General features: G+C 41.5%; 1 protein-coding gene across 4 annotated transcripts in view; it reads right to left on the reverse strand.

Annotated features, from left to right (window-relative positions):
• Positions 1-17,936, reverse strand: part of GRIK2 (glutamate ionotropic receptor kainate type subunit 2) — a 462,985-nt gene that overhangs the window by 259,978 nt on the left and 185,071 nt on the right. For all 4 annotated transcript variants that reach the window (XM_082216617.1, XM_082216616.1, XM_082216618.1 and 1 more), the window contains exons 5-6: positions 7,526-7,707; positions 2,681-2,734 (exon numbers count right to left, since the gene is read on the reverse strand). In XM_082216617.1, the coding sequence (XP_082072743.1) occupies positions 2,681-2,734; positions 7,526-7,707 (236 nt within the window). The remainder of the gene's footprint in view (positions 1-2,680; positions 2,735-7,525; positions 7,708-17,936) is intronic.

A 17,936-nucleotide genomic window follows, 5' to 3' on the forward strand; every position in this document is an offset into this window, starting at 1 on the left:
ATTTAGTTGGTGGGGGTGGGGGCAGAGAAGAAGCAGTAAGAATTATACAGTATTATCACACAGCTGAAAAGTGCCAAGACCTAATTACCTATCTGGCAAGATATAGTCCAATCACACATTAATCTTCCAGTATACATACCCACACTACCACATATAGTTTGACTTAGTCCATCTTCCTGACTATAGTGTTTTAGGAGGAGAGAACAGAAGTGAATGTGCAAAAGTGTCTGGCACTTCTCAATAACAATTTAAGAGATGGCATGACCAAGACATGATAGGAGGTGGGAAATTTCCCCCACAGCATAGGGAAACAGGTTTGGCTAGGTGCAGAACTGCTTGAAATAATGCCCCAAAGTTCTCCCCCCCCCCCCCGACTTTTTAACTTTTGGGTGGCTTCCAGACTACCTTGGACAATAGCATAAATAATTATGTAATTTAAACACATTCCTGTTTACTCAAAACTATAATAAATATGCACAACAGTTCAGAGAATTAATGAGCTATTACATTAGGCTCCAAATCAATCATGGGAAAGTACACTTCCAAACAGCACAGCTAAACAGCGTGACTAGAAAATTTATTGGACACGACTTTCGCTGTGTCAGGTAAGAAGTAATTAATAAAGCAGAGGAGCCAAAAAGTGATAGAAGTTACATGGCTCCGCTGAGCATAAAAATCTATCATCTCCTGGCATGTCCCAAATTATCCTCAGTTGTCAACTGCTGAAGTTTACATTCAATTCTTCAGGGGGGCAAAACACCCACCCTCCCACCAGCCTGCTCCCAAGACCTAATTAGCAAATGGGGATACGTAATTAGTCCAGAAGCCTGATCATGAAGTGCAGAACTTTTATGGCATGTTTATTTTATTATTTATTCGATTCATTTATGGGTTGGCCTGGCCCCTTGCTCTTTCTTCGAAGGAACTCAAGAGAGACAGACTTCCAGCAAGCCAGTTTACTAGGCTTGGTCCAATCAGCCGTAGAACTGCCACCATCTGCCTCCTTGCCATTATTTTGGGCTTAACCACTGGATCACTCAGGATCTCCAGCAGGAACATCCAGAAGAAATCTGTGCCGATAAAGTATGCAGCAGACGGCTGACATTTACAGCAGCAGCAGCATCTGAAAGTGGCTCATTTTGAAATCCACTTTAATCTGCTAGGCTTCTCTCTCCCTTCCACTTCACAGATATATCAAAACCAACAAATGCTGCTTGACAGCAGAAGGCTGCTAACTGGAATAAGGATGCATGTCCCTTTCTAGTCATCTCATTCTTTCCACACAATACAAGCCTCATTGGGTGCATGGGACTATGAGCTGCCTTTTGCCATTGGTATCGCTTCCTCACGACTGTCTACATTGACTGGCAGTGACTCTCCAAGGTTTCAGGTGGAGTTCCTTCCAGCCCTACCTGGAGAGGCCAGGGAATGAAGTTTCCACATGGAAAGCAGATGCTCTACCACTGAGCAATGGCGCTTCCCCACACAGGAAGGAATGCTCCATCAGACACTCTGGATGCAGACAGAATTTAAGGTTTAAAATGTGAAAACCCTTTGAATGGATCTAGAAACTATTGCAAAACTTTCAGGATTGCTGTTCTGTTTCCTATTGTTGTTGTTGTTTAGTCGTTTAGTCGTGTCCTACTCTTCGTGACCCCATGGACCAGAGCACGCCAGGCATTTCTGTCTTCCACTGCCTACCGCAGTTTGGTCAAACTCATGCTGGTAGCTTTGAGAACACTATCCAACCATCTCGTCCTCTGTCGTCCCCTTCTCCTTGTGTCCTCCATCTTTCCCAGCATCAGGGTCTTTTCCAGGGAGTCTTCTCTTCTCAGGAGGTGGCCAAAGTATTGGAGCCTTAGCTTCACGATCTGTCCTTCCAGTGAGCACTCAGGGCTGATTTCCTTCAGAATGGATAGGTTTGATCTTCTTGCAGTCCATGGGACTCCAAGAGTCTCCTCTGTTTCCTATAATGTATATTTATTAAAAGCCTAACAACTGCAGTTTTCTGGTTGTTTGTGAGCTCCAAGTCCTGCCTGTATGTTGGTGAGTTCCTCTAAGGGTGTGGGGCAAAAACTGGAATGCAAGAAAGCTAGAATGCAGATTTTTGGCACGATCTCATTATGACTTAGGGAGGCAAATGGTTAGAGACTTTCCTCCGTGCTCCTGTCTATTCTTTCAAGTGGCTACCAGGTTTACAAAGGGGACCAAAGCTATTCCTATTCAGATAGAACTTTCCCCCATCTAATTACAAGAGCCAAAATACAACAAGCTGTCTAAAAACCCGAAACATTACCAGGTGTTGACAAACATTTTTTTATTGCAAAACAAATAGGATCAAACAAGTCTCCTCCAAAAAGAAAGGAGAAGTGATTTGCTCGTTCTGAACTGCATGCTGTGAGTTTCTCCAGAACAAATAACTGTCTGCAAAACTGTAAAATCAGTTCTGCCCTCCAATTTCGTCGCAAGGAGTGTCAGTTTTCCAGAATAATACTTACGAACATTAATTAAACCATCCTCCAGAGCTTCCGCTGCAACTTATCAAAATCAAGAGGAGAAAACACTCAGTACTTCTTTCTCTTCTATTCCTTAGAGACCACTTTCACTTTGTCAAGCAATATAATTAAGAAACCAAAGGCCTTTGTCTGAGACCGCCAGCAGATTCCTATAAGCTACTTACCAATGTGGTAAAGATGTAATGATAGTATTCTGTCATCATTCCCATTGCTAAAGCCTAAAGGGAAGGGGGGGAATCAAACACACACATTATTATTATTATTTTAAAGTTACATAACATTGCTTTTAATATTTCTAAGGTTACACATAGCATTACTTTTAATCACACCTATATGAATAATGAAAGGCTCTTTGAAGAATACCATTGGGATGAAACTATAGGGCTGGAATCATATTAAAATTAGGTCAAGCAAATCATTCCTTAGCAGTTGGAGCAGATTACTTGCTATTAAAGGAATTTATGAAGCAAATCTGCTGATAGAAAGATTATTAGTGAACTGTTTAGGGCTGCAAATGTGAAAGAAGCTTACAGTTTTACATATTAATGGGAGCTTTCAGCTGCCAACCAAAAATCTGAATTGAGAATGGTTCCATTAATTGTATTTATTATACGTCTTCACCAGAAAGGATACATAATGAGAAAAATGTAGAGTTACTCCAAGTGAGCAATATTACTCAATTAAAAGGGAGGTTGAAGGCTGGCAGCAAACACAGAACACTTCAACACCCTACCCCACAAGCAGCACTTAAGCTTCAAGCACTGCAGGCACATTTTTTAAGCGTTAATGGCTCATATAAAGCACCAGGGCTACTTTCCAACTCACCAGTGTTATTTCCAAATCTTTCTAAGCAGCACATCAGCTTCAGCTGTGCAGTTTAGATTTTCCATAATCATTTCTTGGATTAATAAGTGAGACTGAGTCTAATGTTGCCGTGGTCAGAACTAACTTCTTTCATCCACCAAGATGGTGTCATGTAGACAAATGGATGAAAATAGGAAGAGCTATTGTGAATATATGAGCTGAAATTGAAGCTAAATAGAGCTGTAAAGAGGTACACAAAGGAGCACTGATGAGTCTTGAATGACAAGAATCAGGAAGGTGCCTTGCTTCATCCCTGTGACTGAGTCACACCTTCTCTCTGCAGTGTTTTCCCTCTGTGAGGTGGACTGGCAAAACAGAGAAGAATGCCTGAAAGATCACCAAACAGGGCAGCTCCTCAGAGGAATTAAGGCTGTTCTGAGGACCAAGAGACAATCAAACAGAAGCACAAAGAACAGCCTATTTCAGGCCTTGTTTATCAAAAGACAACACTGATACAACAGGGCAGCACTTTCAGCCCTGCTGCCAAAGTCCTGTGGTTCTTACTTCATTAGTTTAGGTTGAACACCTTCACAGCTCCCTGAGGCTCCCTGCTGCAGCCTAAATATGTGAGAGTCTGGGGAAATTGGTGTGACCTCAGAGGCTGGGGCTAAAAACATATCCCTGAAGCCTTACTGTACCCATCTTCTTTGTTTGGTAAGTAATCATAGAATTGTAGAGTTGGGAGGGACCCTGAGGATCATCTGATCCAATCCCCTGCAATTCGGGAATATGCAGCTGTCCCATACAGGGTTCAAACCTGCAATCTTGGTGTTATCAGCACCATGCTCTATGGCTAATAACTTTATTCTTCTGATATGGATTTTTAAGAATTAAGAGGAAGGGTTGAAAATCAGCATCTAGGACTGCTACACAGTGATGGGAATGTACGCCACATATAGATTAGGGGTAGGGAAGTCTATTCCATTTTGTACCAAAACCCCAGAGTGGGCTTCATTCTCCATTACAAACATGCAAGTGCATCAGACTGCCACTTTCTGGCTCTTAAGCTACAGCAGACGTAAAGGGTAATGTTCTCACCTACCCACATGGGTATGTGGGCTAGAGGTCAGATGCAGCCCAGGAACATATTAGACCCCGGCTCACAAGCCTCTTAAGATTTCAACGGAGAAGGCGAGGTCAGAAAAGGCTGCTAATTTGCTTGCTTTGATATTCCAGAGCAGAGTTGCAGCAGAATTTTTACATCTTTCTCCCCACATCAAAGACCTTGGAGCATGAGAGGGGGCAACTCAGAGGAGGCATTTATGCTGTGCCACCTCATGCTCCAAGGAAGTCAGCAAAGAGAGCTGTGTTTGTTCTTCTCTTTTCCTACACCAAAGGCTTGGGGGGATGAAAGGCTTGGTTCTAGACAACACCACTGAGTCTTAAAGGCAACTTGCATAAGATGTGTGAAAATAAATAGGAGTATTAAAATGCAACTGCCTTCATCCTTTGCCAGCTGAATGCATTGCAGGGCTCTTCATTGCAAAATATATGTAGCATGGATTCAGAATAGGAAACTCTCATCATGCTGTTACCCACATAATCAACTCAAATGCGGGTGGAAAGGTAGGGGGGGCACTTCACATATCAGTGCCAAAGCCTAGTTTTTTTAAAAAGACACAGACACTTGTGTTATTAAATGAACAAGAGTGCTTCGAGTATCAAGAGGGAAAGAAAAGAAATATTTAACAAAATAATTCATATGCAAAAAGTGCTCTCCTAAGAAAAGTAAATCCATGGCTGCATATATTCAAGTCAATGTTCCTGATCTGCTCAAGGAAGTAGCCTGAGAATTGGTTTTGTATATTTGGAGCATTAGGCAGAACAAATCCTCACCATTAATAAGCAAGATGGGAAAGAGATAATTCAGCAAAGAAAATCTTTTTACTGTGTAAAGGAGATGGGAGTGTTAAAGCCAGGGTTCCACTTTGCTCTAATACTTATATAGTACAGGGCTGTTTTTGCTGACGGAGAAACTAATAAAAGCCACAGTTGCTGCTCACCTACAGCCTATTGGTCCATTATAAATAATGCAACTTGGCTGATGGACTAACTTATTGTTCAGGTTGCTGGGTTTTTAGCTAGCACAAAACTAGTAAACACTTTGGACTCAAGTGTTTTAAAGCGTATGAATATTCAAACGACATCAGCAATTTTTGTTGCACTTTTAGGCTGCGATCCAACAAAAGTATGGCTTTGATCTTAACTTTTTGATCTGTGAACAGAGGCAGAACTGCTGAGACGATCCCTTCCGTGAGCACAATTCTCCTCCCATGAACAGACTAAAAAGTTAAGATCTCACCTGTATCTATGAACACAAGTAAGACCACGGGACAGAGGCGACAAAGTAAGTTTTCATTAGTTTCCATCTCCACTGCTCAGGTGGTTGAACAACGGCAGTCTCCAAACAAAAGCTTCAAGGAAAGGAAAGGTGCACATATTTACCCACCTCTTTGCAAGATATGAACTTCTGGCTAGAGCAGACTATCATGTCCAATAAACGAGATATCATAATAAAACCAACGTAATGCACATTTTGTGAGTTTGTGAATAACTATTTTGTAGAAAACACCAAGACTTAGGTTGACATGTGACTCAGACCCAGCCCAAATAAATCTGTCCTGCTAATTTGAATGAAGGGCTTAAGGTTTACATTGCTTTCCTCCAGCAGTGTCACTCACTTCAAGCCCAGGTGGAAATAGTTCTGCCTTCTAGTGGGCAAGTCAGTATGGGACCCAGTTCACCAATGTCATGGTGTGGACCTGTTTTCGAAAACACCCTTACCACATACAAGGCACTCTGGAGACTGCACATGTCCCAATATTGGGTCTATATTATAGACCATAATACTTTCTCAGTGCTTTTAGGTTCTGACCTCCTAGAAATGTTCTCCTCTTCACTTGGAACTCTCTGTGGTGTCAACATTTTAAAGTACTGCTGTTGTTATGATGTGACTGGGGAGAGGTTCTTGGTGAACGCTGACCACATCCAAACAGATGAAACTGTGGAGTGCAAGCAATCTGACCACACCAATTCAGATACCGTATTTTTTGCTCTATAGGACTCACTTTTTCCCTCCTAAAGAGTAAGGGGAAATGTGTGTGTGCGTCTTATGCAGTGAATGCAGGCTGCGCAGCTATACCAGAAGCCAGAACAGCAAAAGGGATCTCTGCTTTCTCTGCGCAGCGATCCCTCTTGCTGTTCTGGCTTCTGGGATTCAGAATATTTTTTTTTCTTGTTTTCCTCCTCCCAAAACTAGGTGCATCTTGTGGTCTGGTGCGTCTTATAGAGCGAAAAATACGGTATATTGAGGCTTTACATAACAACGGTTGGAAGAAGAAGAGGTGAAAATAAATCAGTTTTTCTCTAGGGTAGCAGCCTGCCAGACTAAAGTAAAGAGTCCACGTTATTAGAATACTTCTGGTAGCATATAGAGGCACCTTTCCTGCATATTATGGTTTGGAATTCAAGAGCCATTTGAGGAATGAATGTTTTCCTTTTTCCCTTGATTTGCTTTTGGCATGGGTTTAGTGCAGGGACAGGAAGCCATATATTTGTTTCTTTGCTTTCTTACTTTTATATCACAGTCTCCTATCCAGGCATAGATTCAGACTTCAACATAGTGGTGGCCTCATGTGCCATCAGACTGCACCCTGGAATGATTGAGAACTACATTCCCTCTGGGGCAACCTGCTGGGGTCCATATACTAATCAATAGATGGGGCTGAAGACACATGGGGCACCAAACCAAAGGTGGCTCAGTCTACTTTCTTTTCTGCCACCTCTTTTTCTTGCCGGCTGTCTTTCTGATTTTCTCTCCACCCGCACGCACTATCACTCTCAACTGCTCCCCACCCAGCAGGCTGCTGGAGGAACAAGAGACTGCTCTTTCCAGAGGTCTGAACTAATCACTGACAGAAGGCTTTTGAAACTAGGGCAAGGGCTTCATGAAATTAGGTAGAGGGCTTCATGCAGCACTAGGGGCCACAGGCTGACCATTCCAGAGTCAATGTTTCATGTGCCATGACAATAACTCTAGTTACTGCTAACGAGGCTCCATCATCATAACCAGGTTTCCCAAGCCTTTGCTTCAATACCGTCTCTGGCTTACCTTAGTTTTGTATTTAGGAAAGGGTTGTAATTACCTGTTTCAAAATGCCTGCTGCCATTTCATGACTGCAGTCAAAGATGACGTGGAATTCCTTGCCTCTTTTCATCTCCTTGAGCAAGGGCTTTGCATCCTTTGTGTCAGCTGGTAACTGGCGGATTTTTAGTCGCAGGTTGTACCGCGATGGAGCCTTAATAAGCTCTTGCAATCGAATGAGACCTTTTCAGCAGAAAAAGAGACAAAGGAGACCCAAGGTTAAGTTGTTGAAGCGAAAATATGATCTTGTAAGAGCAGCTGGATCCCCCCCCCTTTTATAGCTTTTACACATTCAAATTTTCCTCCTTTTTGCATTCACTGGCATGTGAATATGGAAATTCATGTTTAAAAATAAAAACCCAACTCCAAGCAGCTTCTCTGCCTCCTTCTTTCCTAATATTGATAGACAGTAAGCAGCCTGAGTTCGGATTACCTTCTCAGATATGGACAAATCTTCCTTATCTGGGAGTTAGGGTATTTTCTACTGAAGAATATGTAGCAATCCTCTAATTCACTTATACCAGTGTGCTACACTAATAGTTTGTAATCACACTAGTTACTCTAAAAGACTAATCTATCTGGTTTTACATGCAGCTTTGGTTTTGTAGACCAGCATGGACATTCATACAAAAACTCTGCACCGGTGTTCTAAATCAGTCATGGGGTTGCCTCATTCACTACAGTCATTCATTCATTAAGTTCTGCATGGAAGGAACTTCAGTCAACCCTGTCATAACATATTAAGAGGTCTTATCATGTAGATTGACTCTTTTGAGTAGAAAGCTTCTATGCCAACATCTCTCAGGAGGGTGAGGCATTTGCATGGGCAATCAAAATAGTAAGCCTCTTTACATAGATTGCACTAGTCACAAGGACCCCTTGCCATGGTGTGTGTGTGTGTGTGTGTGTGTGTGTTGATCCATAACAGCAGCAGAAGGATTAATCAGGTCTTAGCAAAAAAAGGCATATGCTGCATAGTAACAATGCTATAGTATAAAGTGGGGCCATGCAAAAACAAACACTATATTCATATTGCTAAATTCAAAGTATTGTATTCAAAGTATTTGCTTTTGTCTATGGTTTATGTGTGTAGTGAAAAAACATAATATATATAAAAAAATAAGTCTGAATTACTTAAATTTGAAATGTCACTGTTTCTATGCCTATAGGTCAAAGTATAACTCTACTATGGACTGATACTCTGTACAGATAATACTCTGTACGGATGTCTCTATTTTTGAAAATGATCAAAATCATACTAGATGAATGTGAGAAATGGCTGGAAAAGATTTTAGTTCTAAAAAAGAAATATATATTCACCACAACACTCTTAATAGATTTTAGCACCCATTTGCTTTTACCATTTTGGGGGGGAAATAAACATGACTGTCCAGGGCACTGAAAGCTATTTTTAGCTCACACCTAAAAAAATAAAAAAGGCAGGAAAAACGGTTTTCACACTAAGCTGCACAGATATTTTTTTTTACCACACAGGTTTTTAGAGCAGAATGCTAGCGGGAGAAAATCAGAAACGTTATGTGAAAGAATTCAGCCCACGTTATCTGAAAGCACTTTAGCAAGTTTACAATACAATGGATTTGAAGTGGTCTCAGTCCAGTTCCTAGTATAAGTGCTTTCACACTTCAGTGAGCCTAGAGCTAACCATTAGACATAACCAGACATACTTTTCAAAAAGAAAGAAAGAAAGAAAGAAAGAAAGAAAGAAAATCAAGAGAAATCTCAAGCTATAGCTTAATGCAATCCATGTAGTCATTGTCATGGCCATTGGCGATATACAGTAAGATCTACTGACTACTGAAATCCATGTAGGCAAGTGCTGGGGCACTTTTCTACTTGAACAAAGATGGACTGATCAAGGTGGTTCAGGAAAGTGAGCACAGACGCTCCAAGTGTCTCTATTTTCCAGGGACAGTCCTGGATTTACAGAAGCTGTCCCAGTTTCTGATTTGATCCTGGAATGTCCCACTTTTCCTTTAAAAGGTAAAGGTAAAGGACCCCTGACAGTTAGGTCCAGTCACAGATGACTCTGGGGTGGCGGCGCTCATCTCGCTATACAGGCCAAGGGAGCTGGCGTTTGTCCGCAGACAGTTTTTCCGGGTCATGTGGCCAGTATGACTAAGCCTCTTCTGCCACAATGGAACACCGACACCAGAGCAGTGCACGGAAACACCATTTACCTTCCTGCTGGAGCAGTACCTATTTATCTCCTTGCACTTTTTGGCATGCTTTTGAACTGCTAGGTTGGCAGCAGCTGGGACCGAACAACAGGAGCTCACCCCATCGTGGAGATTCGAACCGTGACCTTCTGATTGGCAAGCCCAAGAGACTCAGTGGTTTAGACCACAGCGCCACCCGCATCCCTCACTTTTCCTTAGGACGTCCCTACTTTCATAGGAGAAATGCTGGTGGGTATGGAGTTATCTGATCCCTGAGCCATCTGAAGGCAGCCCTCTATGGGGAATTTTTTAATGTTTAATGTTTTATTGTGTTTTTTTATATGTTGGAATCTGCCCACTTAGATGGGTGGGGTACAAATATCATCATCATCATCATCAAATAGGGCATTCCTATTTTCATCAGAGAAATGTTGGAGGGTACGTTCTTCAATTTGAAGCTCCTGTTCCTACCAAGGGTTTCACTTAACTTTTTACAAACATTCACAATCCTAAGCATAGTGGAAGTAATGGAACAAATCAGAAGATATATTGTGTGTAAAATAGGAGGAACTTACACATACTGCAGAAGTAGAAGGGAGCATTTGTTGATATCATATCTGGCCTTCCAATAAACCCTACACACGCTATTTCTGCACAATCTCTGGGGTTCCAACTGGCACTGCCTGAGGCTTCTTCTACCCCTATTGTTCCCACACAGTTCCTGTTGCTCAAGGCCCATGTTACTCAAAGCACATGGTACTGTTATCTGTAGAATCCCCTGCCTACTGACATATTAAACTCACTCAATCCCAAGAGTCCCTTCAGTCAACAGCATTCCCACTCCCAAACAGCCGGGAGTTATGCTGTCTTGTATTGCTGCCATAATTCTACAGGTAATAGATTCAATTATTTTACCACAATATATTTTCTAACCGCAGAGCTAAAAACAATGTATAATTCATCCACAGTAACAGGTTAGAGGAATGAGAGACTGTGAAATGGGGAGGGAAGGAGGTGGAAGTGTTACAACATATGCAAGAGCTTTTTGTTAGAAATATAACATCAATTTAGATGATTGCTTGACTACAAAGACTTTAAAAACCCTGGGGTAGAAATCCCCTCGAAAATTAAAGTAGCACTTTTAACTAGACTGAAGTAAGAGGTTGTAAAATACCATTTTAAATTCCAGAGGGGAAATAAATGGCTGCATATTTGATAGGGAGAATTACTATAAGAAAAATAAAATGTACCCTTGTAAGATGAATTGCCACTCCAAAACCATTTTTTAAAAACAGGTTAGAAAGAACAGCTGCATAGAACAGTGGTCTGTTCCCTGCCATTGTTTCACCATATGTGTCTCTTTCTGACCCTTTAAATAAGCTGTTCCTCCTCTTTAGGAGTAACTGTGCTTTCAGCTCTACAGCTCAATGGTTAGAAAAATGTGTGAATGGTAGCTCTTTTCAGAAGCTGCCATCAATTTGACTTTAAGGAGAAATAGGAGGAGCGGTTTGCAAGCACTCCAGCTGGCAACTTCTTCTAAAGAGATCAATCACATCGCCTCCTCTTCATGCTCTACTTCCGCCAGCCCTGGGAAACAAGCATCCCAAATTTGCTCCAAATACCCAGGTCTCCTGTTCAGCAACCTTACATGCCACAGCCATGACACCTGGCCAGCCTGTCAAGCTATTTATCATTCTCATTAATGCTGTACAAGAATATTTCACGTAGAACAACAGGCTGCAAACGAAGTTGCATTTTCCTGCTCATCTAAAAGCCATTTCTGCACCAGTTAAGTAGAAGTGTTACATGAAAGACGGACAACCTAGGACCCTCCAGTTGTTGTAGGACTCCAAATCCCATCAGCCCCAACCAACATGGCCAATGGTCAGGGATGATGGGAGCTGTAGTTCAGTAACACATGGAGAAGCATAGATTCCTCATCCTTGATATATGTGCCCCCCCCCACGTGATTACTGGATTGTTTTATATATTGAGGGTAAGGCATAGTTTTTGCTGTTAAATCTCATAAAACTGGTCCATAACTAAATGTACACACACATGCCTTTACAGGAGAGGAAACTTTGACCAACTGTAAAATAGTTAGGCTTCCCAAATTGATGAAACAGTTTGGCTAGTACAAGAATCAGCAAAAGATGGACATGTTTATTGTCACTCAAGAAAGCCAAACTAAATGCAATGGGGAAGTCATACTGTGTCTGCCCCATTCACAGAAAAAGCAGAACTGCAGGATGCACCAGGGGTGGGAAACCTTTTGGCTACCCTGGCCAGGTCCTTATCAGAATTCGTCTCCTGAGATTGCCTACCTGTCAGTCAACTGACATCAGTTGACGGTCAGTCAACTGACATCACAATGACTTCAAGACATGGCTAAAATGAAGGGTTTTCCCCTTCATTTTAGCAAAGGATTCTGACACAAACCCCTTCCTGAATCAGTGTATCTTACTAGTATATTTAGTTACACTAGTACACTAGTCAATAAAAAGGAAGAGGAAAAGGGCAATGATTTAGAATTATCTATACATTAATTTCTACGTGGGACAAGAAGCTACAGTTAGACCTGGATATGGAACAACTGATTGGTTCAAAATTGGGAAAGGAGTACGACAAGGCTGTATATTGTCTCCCTGTTTATTTAACTTATATGCAGAATTCATCATGCGAAAGGCTGGGCTGAGTGAATCCCAAACCGGAATTAAGATTGCCAGAAGAAATATCAACAACCTCAGATATGCAGATGACACAACCTTGATGGCAGAAAGTGAGGAGGAATTAAAGAACCTTTTAATGAGGGTGAAAGAGGAGAGTGCAAAATATGGTTTGAAGCACAACATCAAAAAAACTAAGATAATGGCTACTGGTCCCATCACCTCCTGTCAAATAGAAGGGGGTGAAATGGAGGCATTTTTGGGCTCCATGATCACTACAGATGGTGACAGCAGTCACAAAATTAAAATATGCCTGCTTCTTGGGAGAAAAGCAATGACAAACCTAGATAGCATCTTAAAAGGCAGAGACATCACCTTGCCAACAAAGGTCCGTATAGTTAAAGCTATGGTTTTCCCGGTAGTGATGTATGGAAGTGAGAGCTGGACCATAAAGAAGGCTGATCGCCGAAGAATTGATGCTTTTGAATTATGGTGCTGGAGGAGACTCTTGAGAGTCCCATGGACTGCAAGAAGATCAAACCTATTCATTCTGAAGGAAGTCAGCCCTGAGTGCTCACTGGAAGGACAGATCGTGAAGCTGAGGCTCCAATACTTCGGCCACCTCATGAGAAGAGAAGATTCCCTGGAAACGATCCTGATGTTAGGAAAGATTGAGAGCACAAGGAGAAGGGGATGACAGAGGACGAGATGGCTGGACAGTGTTCTCGAAGCTACCAACATGAGTTTGACCAAACTGTGGGAAGCAGTGGAAGACAGAAGTGCCTGGCATGCTCTGCTCCATGGGGTCACGAAGAGTCGGACATGACTAAACGACTAAACAACAACAACATACATACACTAATTTGGTGTTAACCATATCCTACATACCAGCCAGCAGATATTATCTTTTCTGGGCTGTCATTAGAAAGCAATACACAAAATGTTCTTAAATCTTAGCTACCATATGTTCACAGATCTTGACTACCATATATTAACTATCAGTTGAATCTTAGAGAAGTCTCCATAGACTTTATTTGACTATCATCTTCCATTTGTAAAAAGACTGCAAGAGGTTCTTTTTTTAAAAAAAAGCCTCCTGGGAAGCATCTAACATAATTAAGTCAAGGCTGTGGGAAGTTATCTAATGTGTTTTAAAGTTTAAACTTAGACAAGAAAGAAGCAGAGAAAGATGGTGACACAGAAGATAGGGAAGAACAGAGTTGGCAGAGGGCAGAAGAACATAGCAAGAGAGTCAAGCCATTGGTCCATTTACCTTAGTTCTGTCTATAGTGATTGGCAAAAGCTCCCCAGCATGGATGGAGAACATTTTCCACCCTGAGGGCTGAATTCTGTTCTGGGAAATCATCCAAAGACCACACACCAGTGCATGGTGGGGCAGAAGTGGAAGTGAGCTGAGCAATGATTGCAAATTTTACCTTTGTAGGATAGGCTAATTTCTACAGACATTCTTGCAGCCCTCCCTTTTCTCCATCCAGACATGCAAGAGGCATTGTCAGAGTTCAAGGATGTTCCAGGCAGGCAAGCACATCCAGGGTGTGAAGCCGGCCAGCTGGAAGGCTGCTGCACATGCATAAATTGGAACGAGAATTTCTCCGAAAACAACCTCAACAACAGCTAAAGGAAAGTACATCAAGACGTGACAAGAGTTGCAAGTTCTCCATATATTACACAGTGAATACTCAACTAATGTTCATATCCAGGTAAGACTGTTCATATCTCCTAGCTCTACCTGGACATGCTGGGAACTAAACAAGGGACCTTTGCACACAAAGCTTCTGTTTTACTGTTTATACTTGGCAAGAGGGATCTCAGCTGTCTGGTTTCCAGAGAACAGCAATGGGGAGATTTGGGCCTTTCATTCTGGAAGTATTAGCTGTGGCGTCCTCTTATGAATGAGCAGTTGTTCATACAGATCACCCCACCCCAACTTTAAATGTGAGGCAGGCCGTTTCATCCCTTGCACTTACACAGGCTTTAGAATTCTTTTGTATAGCAGGCACACTTGATCATTATTCTCCCAGCCTTCTGGAAATATTAAAATTATTTTGCTTTGGAGACCTGGGGGTGGCAGTAGGGTGTGTAGGTAGGTAGAGAGCTTGTGCTTTTCTCAGTCAAGTTCTGTCATTATGATTACTTTTTATTATATTTGATCTGTGTTTGGAGTTTGCTTTTTTTTTTGAATGCTACTTTTTGTGCCAGCAGGAAAGTGGGTTACAAATATAATATAATATAGAATTCATACAAGGTTATTGATAGTCACATAACTCCCAGGAAGAACAGAGTGAAGCTATAAAAATGCAGCCTACAACACAGAAATGTTGCGCTTAATATCATGCCTAGCAGCAAACATACACAAGACGAAAGCCAATTCATCAGATATCCCGTCTGGGAATAACTGTATTGGGGGCAACAAATAATACAGCAAGGTGAAAGATTACAAGGGAGCAGAAGAAAATGGAATACCACATTGAAAGGAGCAGGATGAATGGAACAAAGCAGAAGAAATATCAGCAGCAGAGTCAACAATCATGTAATCTCAATAACAGAGAGCATATTGTAATGCAAAGCAATTCTATATGTGATGACAGGAGTGCTCTGTGTTGAAAAACAGAGCTGCCCTAGCAATGTATAAAGAAGGAAGAGGGGATCTGATTTGAAATTGCAAAAGGGGTATGCAAGTTGCAAAACCTTCCCATTGTCTATGGTTCACATCCCTACTGTACTTTCCCTTAGATGGTTTCCAGCCAGGCCAAATTATTTCTAGTATTAAAGTTCGGCTGAGGGAATAAGTGCTTGAGGATAATACTTGTGGTTAGGTAAGCCACTGTAGAGAGGAGAATCTGTTCTCTTCACTATGCACCCCTTTCAGTGTTGAAATCAGACCTTCGTTCCTTCTTTCGATAAGAATGGGACATTAAACAGGCAACATTACATGCATATGTTGGATGATTACTTAACTGGACTGATGGCTTAACATGCCCCCCTCCTAATCCATTATTTTATGTATAAACTGACTGAGCATGTGCCTGTGGAGATGCTATAGCAAAATCGGTCTTGACAGTAAAATATATGAGGGCTGTTAACCAAATGTATGTTGTGAAAACTGTTCCCTAAACTGCCAAATGTTGAGGATGAGGATTTATCACTATGCAGCAAAAAGTGGTGCAGAATCCCAATGAGAACGTTTTCAGGCACAGAAGTTGATGGAGGGGAAACAGTGATCTTCAGAGTGGTTGGCATCCATGTGCAGAACAGCTGACTGCACGAGGAGGGGGAGCGCGAGAGGGAGAGAGGCCAAAGTCATCTGTTACTGTGACTGCAAGAAATAAAATCTCCCGAGATCTCTGTTTCCAGAGTTTATGTATTAAAAAAGAGTGAGGAAGCACATAAAATAATTCAGTCTCAGGAAACCTGCACATTAAATTTATAGTCCCAGTTAAATGAATATTGCATATTCTCTAAATGAATGATAAAAACCAAAAGCTGGAATGTGGACTTTGTGACAGCATACTGAAGATATTTAATTAATTTGCAACCTATTATTTGATTTGTTTAATACTAGTGGGGAGTTCCGGGCACTGCCTGGGAATTGTTAGAAATCAAAAATATATTGTTGTTTTTAAATGGGTAGTGTAATTTGGCGACGCTATCTCAAGAGGCAGCCCAAACTATGTCAAGAAACAGGCTCAGACACATCAAAGTGATGTTTCAGTCCACCATCTTGAATCAAAATGGCACCTGGCACCTGAATGTCAATGAAGAATGTCATCTCAGGAACCCTCATACCAGGTTTAGCAATGATATCTTGAGAGGCTGAGGCAACCCAGTCAGATACAAGGGGTGCAGATAATAAAATTATTACCATTATTATGATGATTATTAGGCACGTGAGCATCTAGAAAACAAACAGACAAACCACTTTCCAAAATATATGCTATAATATAGTTTGATGGGCTTTGTCTTTAGTTTGGAACAGTCCTAAAATACAAGTGGGTGAACAGTGCTTCCAGAGGCAAGTGGGTAGAATGGGGTGGGAAAACACTCCCCTCCCTGCCAGCAAGGACCCCATTACCCCAAGTGGTGGTGGGCTTCCTTTCCCTTGGGGCGGACTTTGGTAATAGCCATCCTGAGTAAGGACAACATTGCTGCAGTCATCCACCAGCTCAGAGGTTGAGTCCTCTTCAGTATCTTCATTTCCCAAGCCTGATAGAGGTCAACAATCAGATGAGCTCCCTTTAAGTACCTAGCCAGCTCCTCTAGGGAGGTGGAGTCAACCATAGGACACACCCTGTCAGCCTATGAAAGGATTCTGCTTCCTGCAGAAGCAGACAATGTATTTCCTGCAGACAATGTATTTCTACAGCTATGAAAGCAGGACACAGCTTCACTCAATGGAGCTATCCAAGTTCCTGCTTTTCTTTGACCTTTGCCTAAAAGAAACTCTGAATGGACTTTCCCTGTCTTGATCGGCTCTTGCCTGCTGTGACTTGATCTTGTTGACTTTTAACGCAACTTTACTTGTTTGATCTGACCTTGCCTTTTGTGCCTTGATTTCACCTGTGAGTCTCAATTGCCCTTACAAGAGATTACCGGTAACTGTTGGGTTATACTAGCTAGACTGACTTAGAGAAATGTGTGACATTAAAGATACACACACATTTGAACAGTAATATAGTGCCCTATTTAAGTTGCATATGATCTTTTTCCTTTACGTTATCAGGCTGAGCATCATCCCCCCGCCCCCTCACAATATTCCAGCTAAAGACTTTTGATGTCAAATCGGTGTCTCTGGCTTCATGGAGTCCCATTTAATTTTTTAGGGGAAACAAAATATGCTATACTTCAACAGTCAGAACCAGAACAATACACCCTTTCCATGATCTCACTTTAAAAGGGGGGGAGGGAGGTACATTCTCTGCTGTCACACAGACAATTCCTGACACTATTCAGCTGCATGAGATTCTTATTCTTTACTTTCAGAACAATCAGCCAGGCTTCTCCTTCCATCAGAGTCTCAATGAACTTCACATGATTTATGGGGATAAAAAAGCAGAATATTTAAATGTAAGTCAAATTAATGTTCACAGTCATGACAGATTCTTAATGCAGAGACGCTAAAGCCATCAAAACAATAATTAAAATATAAATTTTCTCTGCTTTTTAACACTGAGAAACAAATACAGTTAAACAATACTGAACTAATAAAACAATAGCTTTCCATTAAAAGGAAGGCACCATGCAGTAATTAGCTCTAGCACATAATTACTAATTGTGTTTGCCCTTGGCATTATTGCATAGGTCACTTAAAATATTCTGTACTGAGAGGATACAAAGCTACATGATACTACCCAGAATCAATAGCCTCACACCCTACAAAACGGATTGGAAAGTGTTATTTACTAATAGTGTGTTTTACAGTGCCTTCTGTTGAATGCCAAAGTCATTTGGGAGAGGTAAAGGTCTGAGTTCTTTGTGAAATGAAAATGCCATACACATACACATACCTTTTTTTAAATAACAAAAAACACCGTTAACATTTATATTTAGG

Source organism: Podarcis vaucheri (assembly GCF_965113315.1).
Source record: "Podarcis vaucheri genome assembly, chromosome: 3".
NCBI lineage: Eukaryota > Metazoa > Chordata > Lepidosauria > Squamata > Lacertidae > Podarcis > Podarcis vaucheri.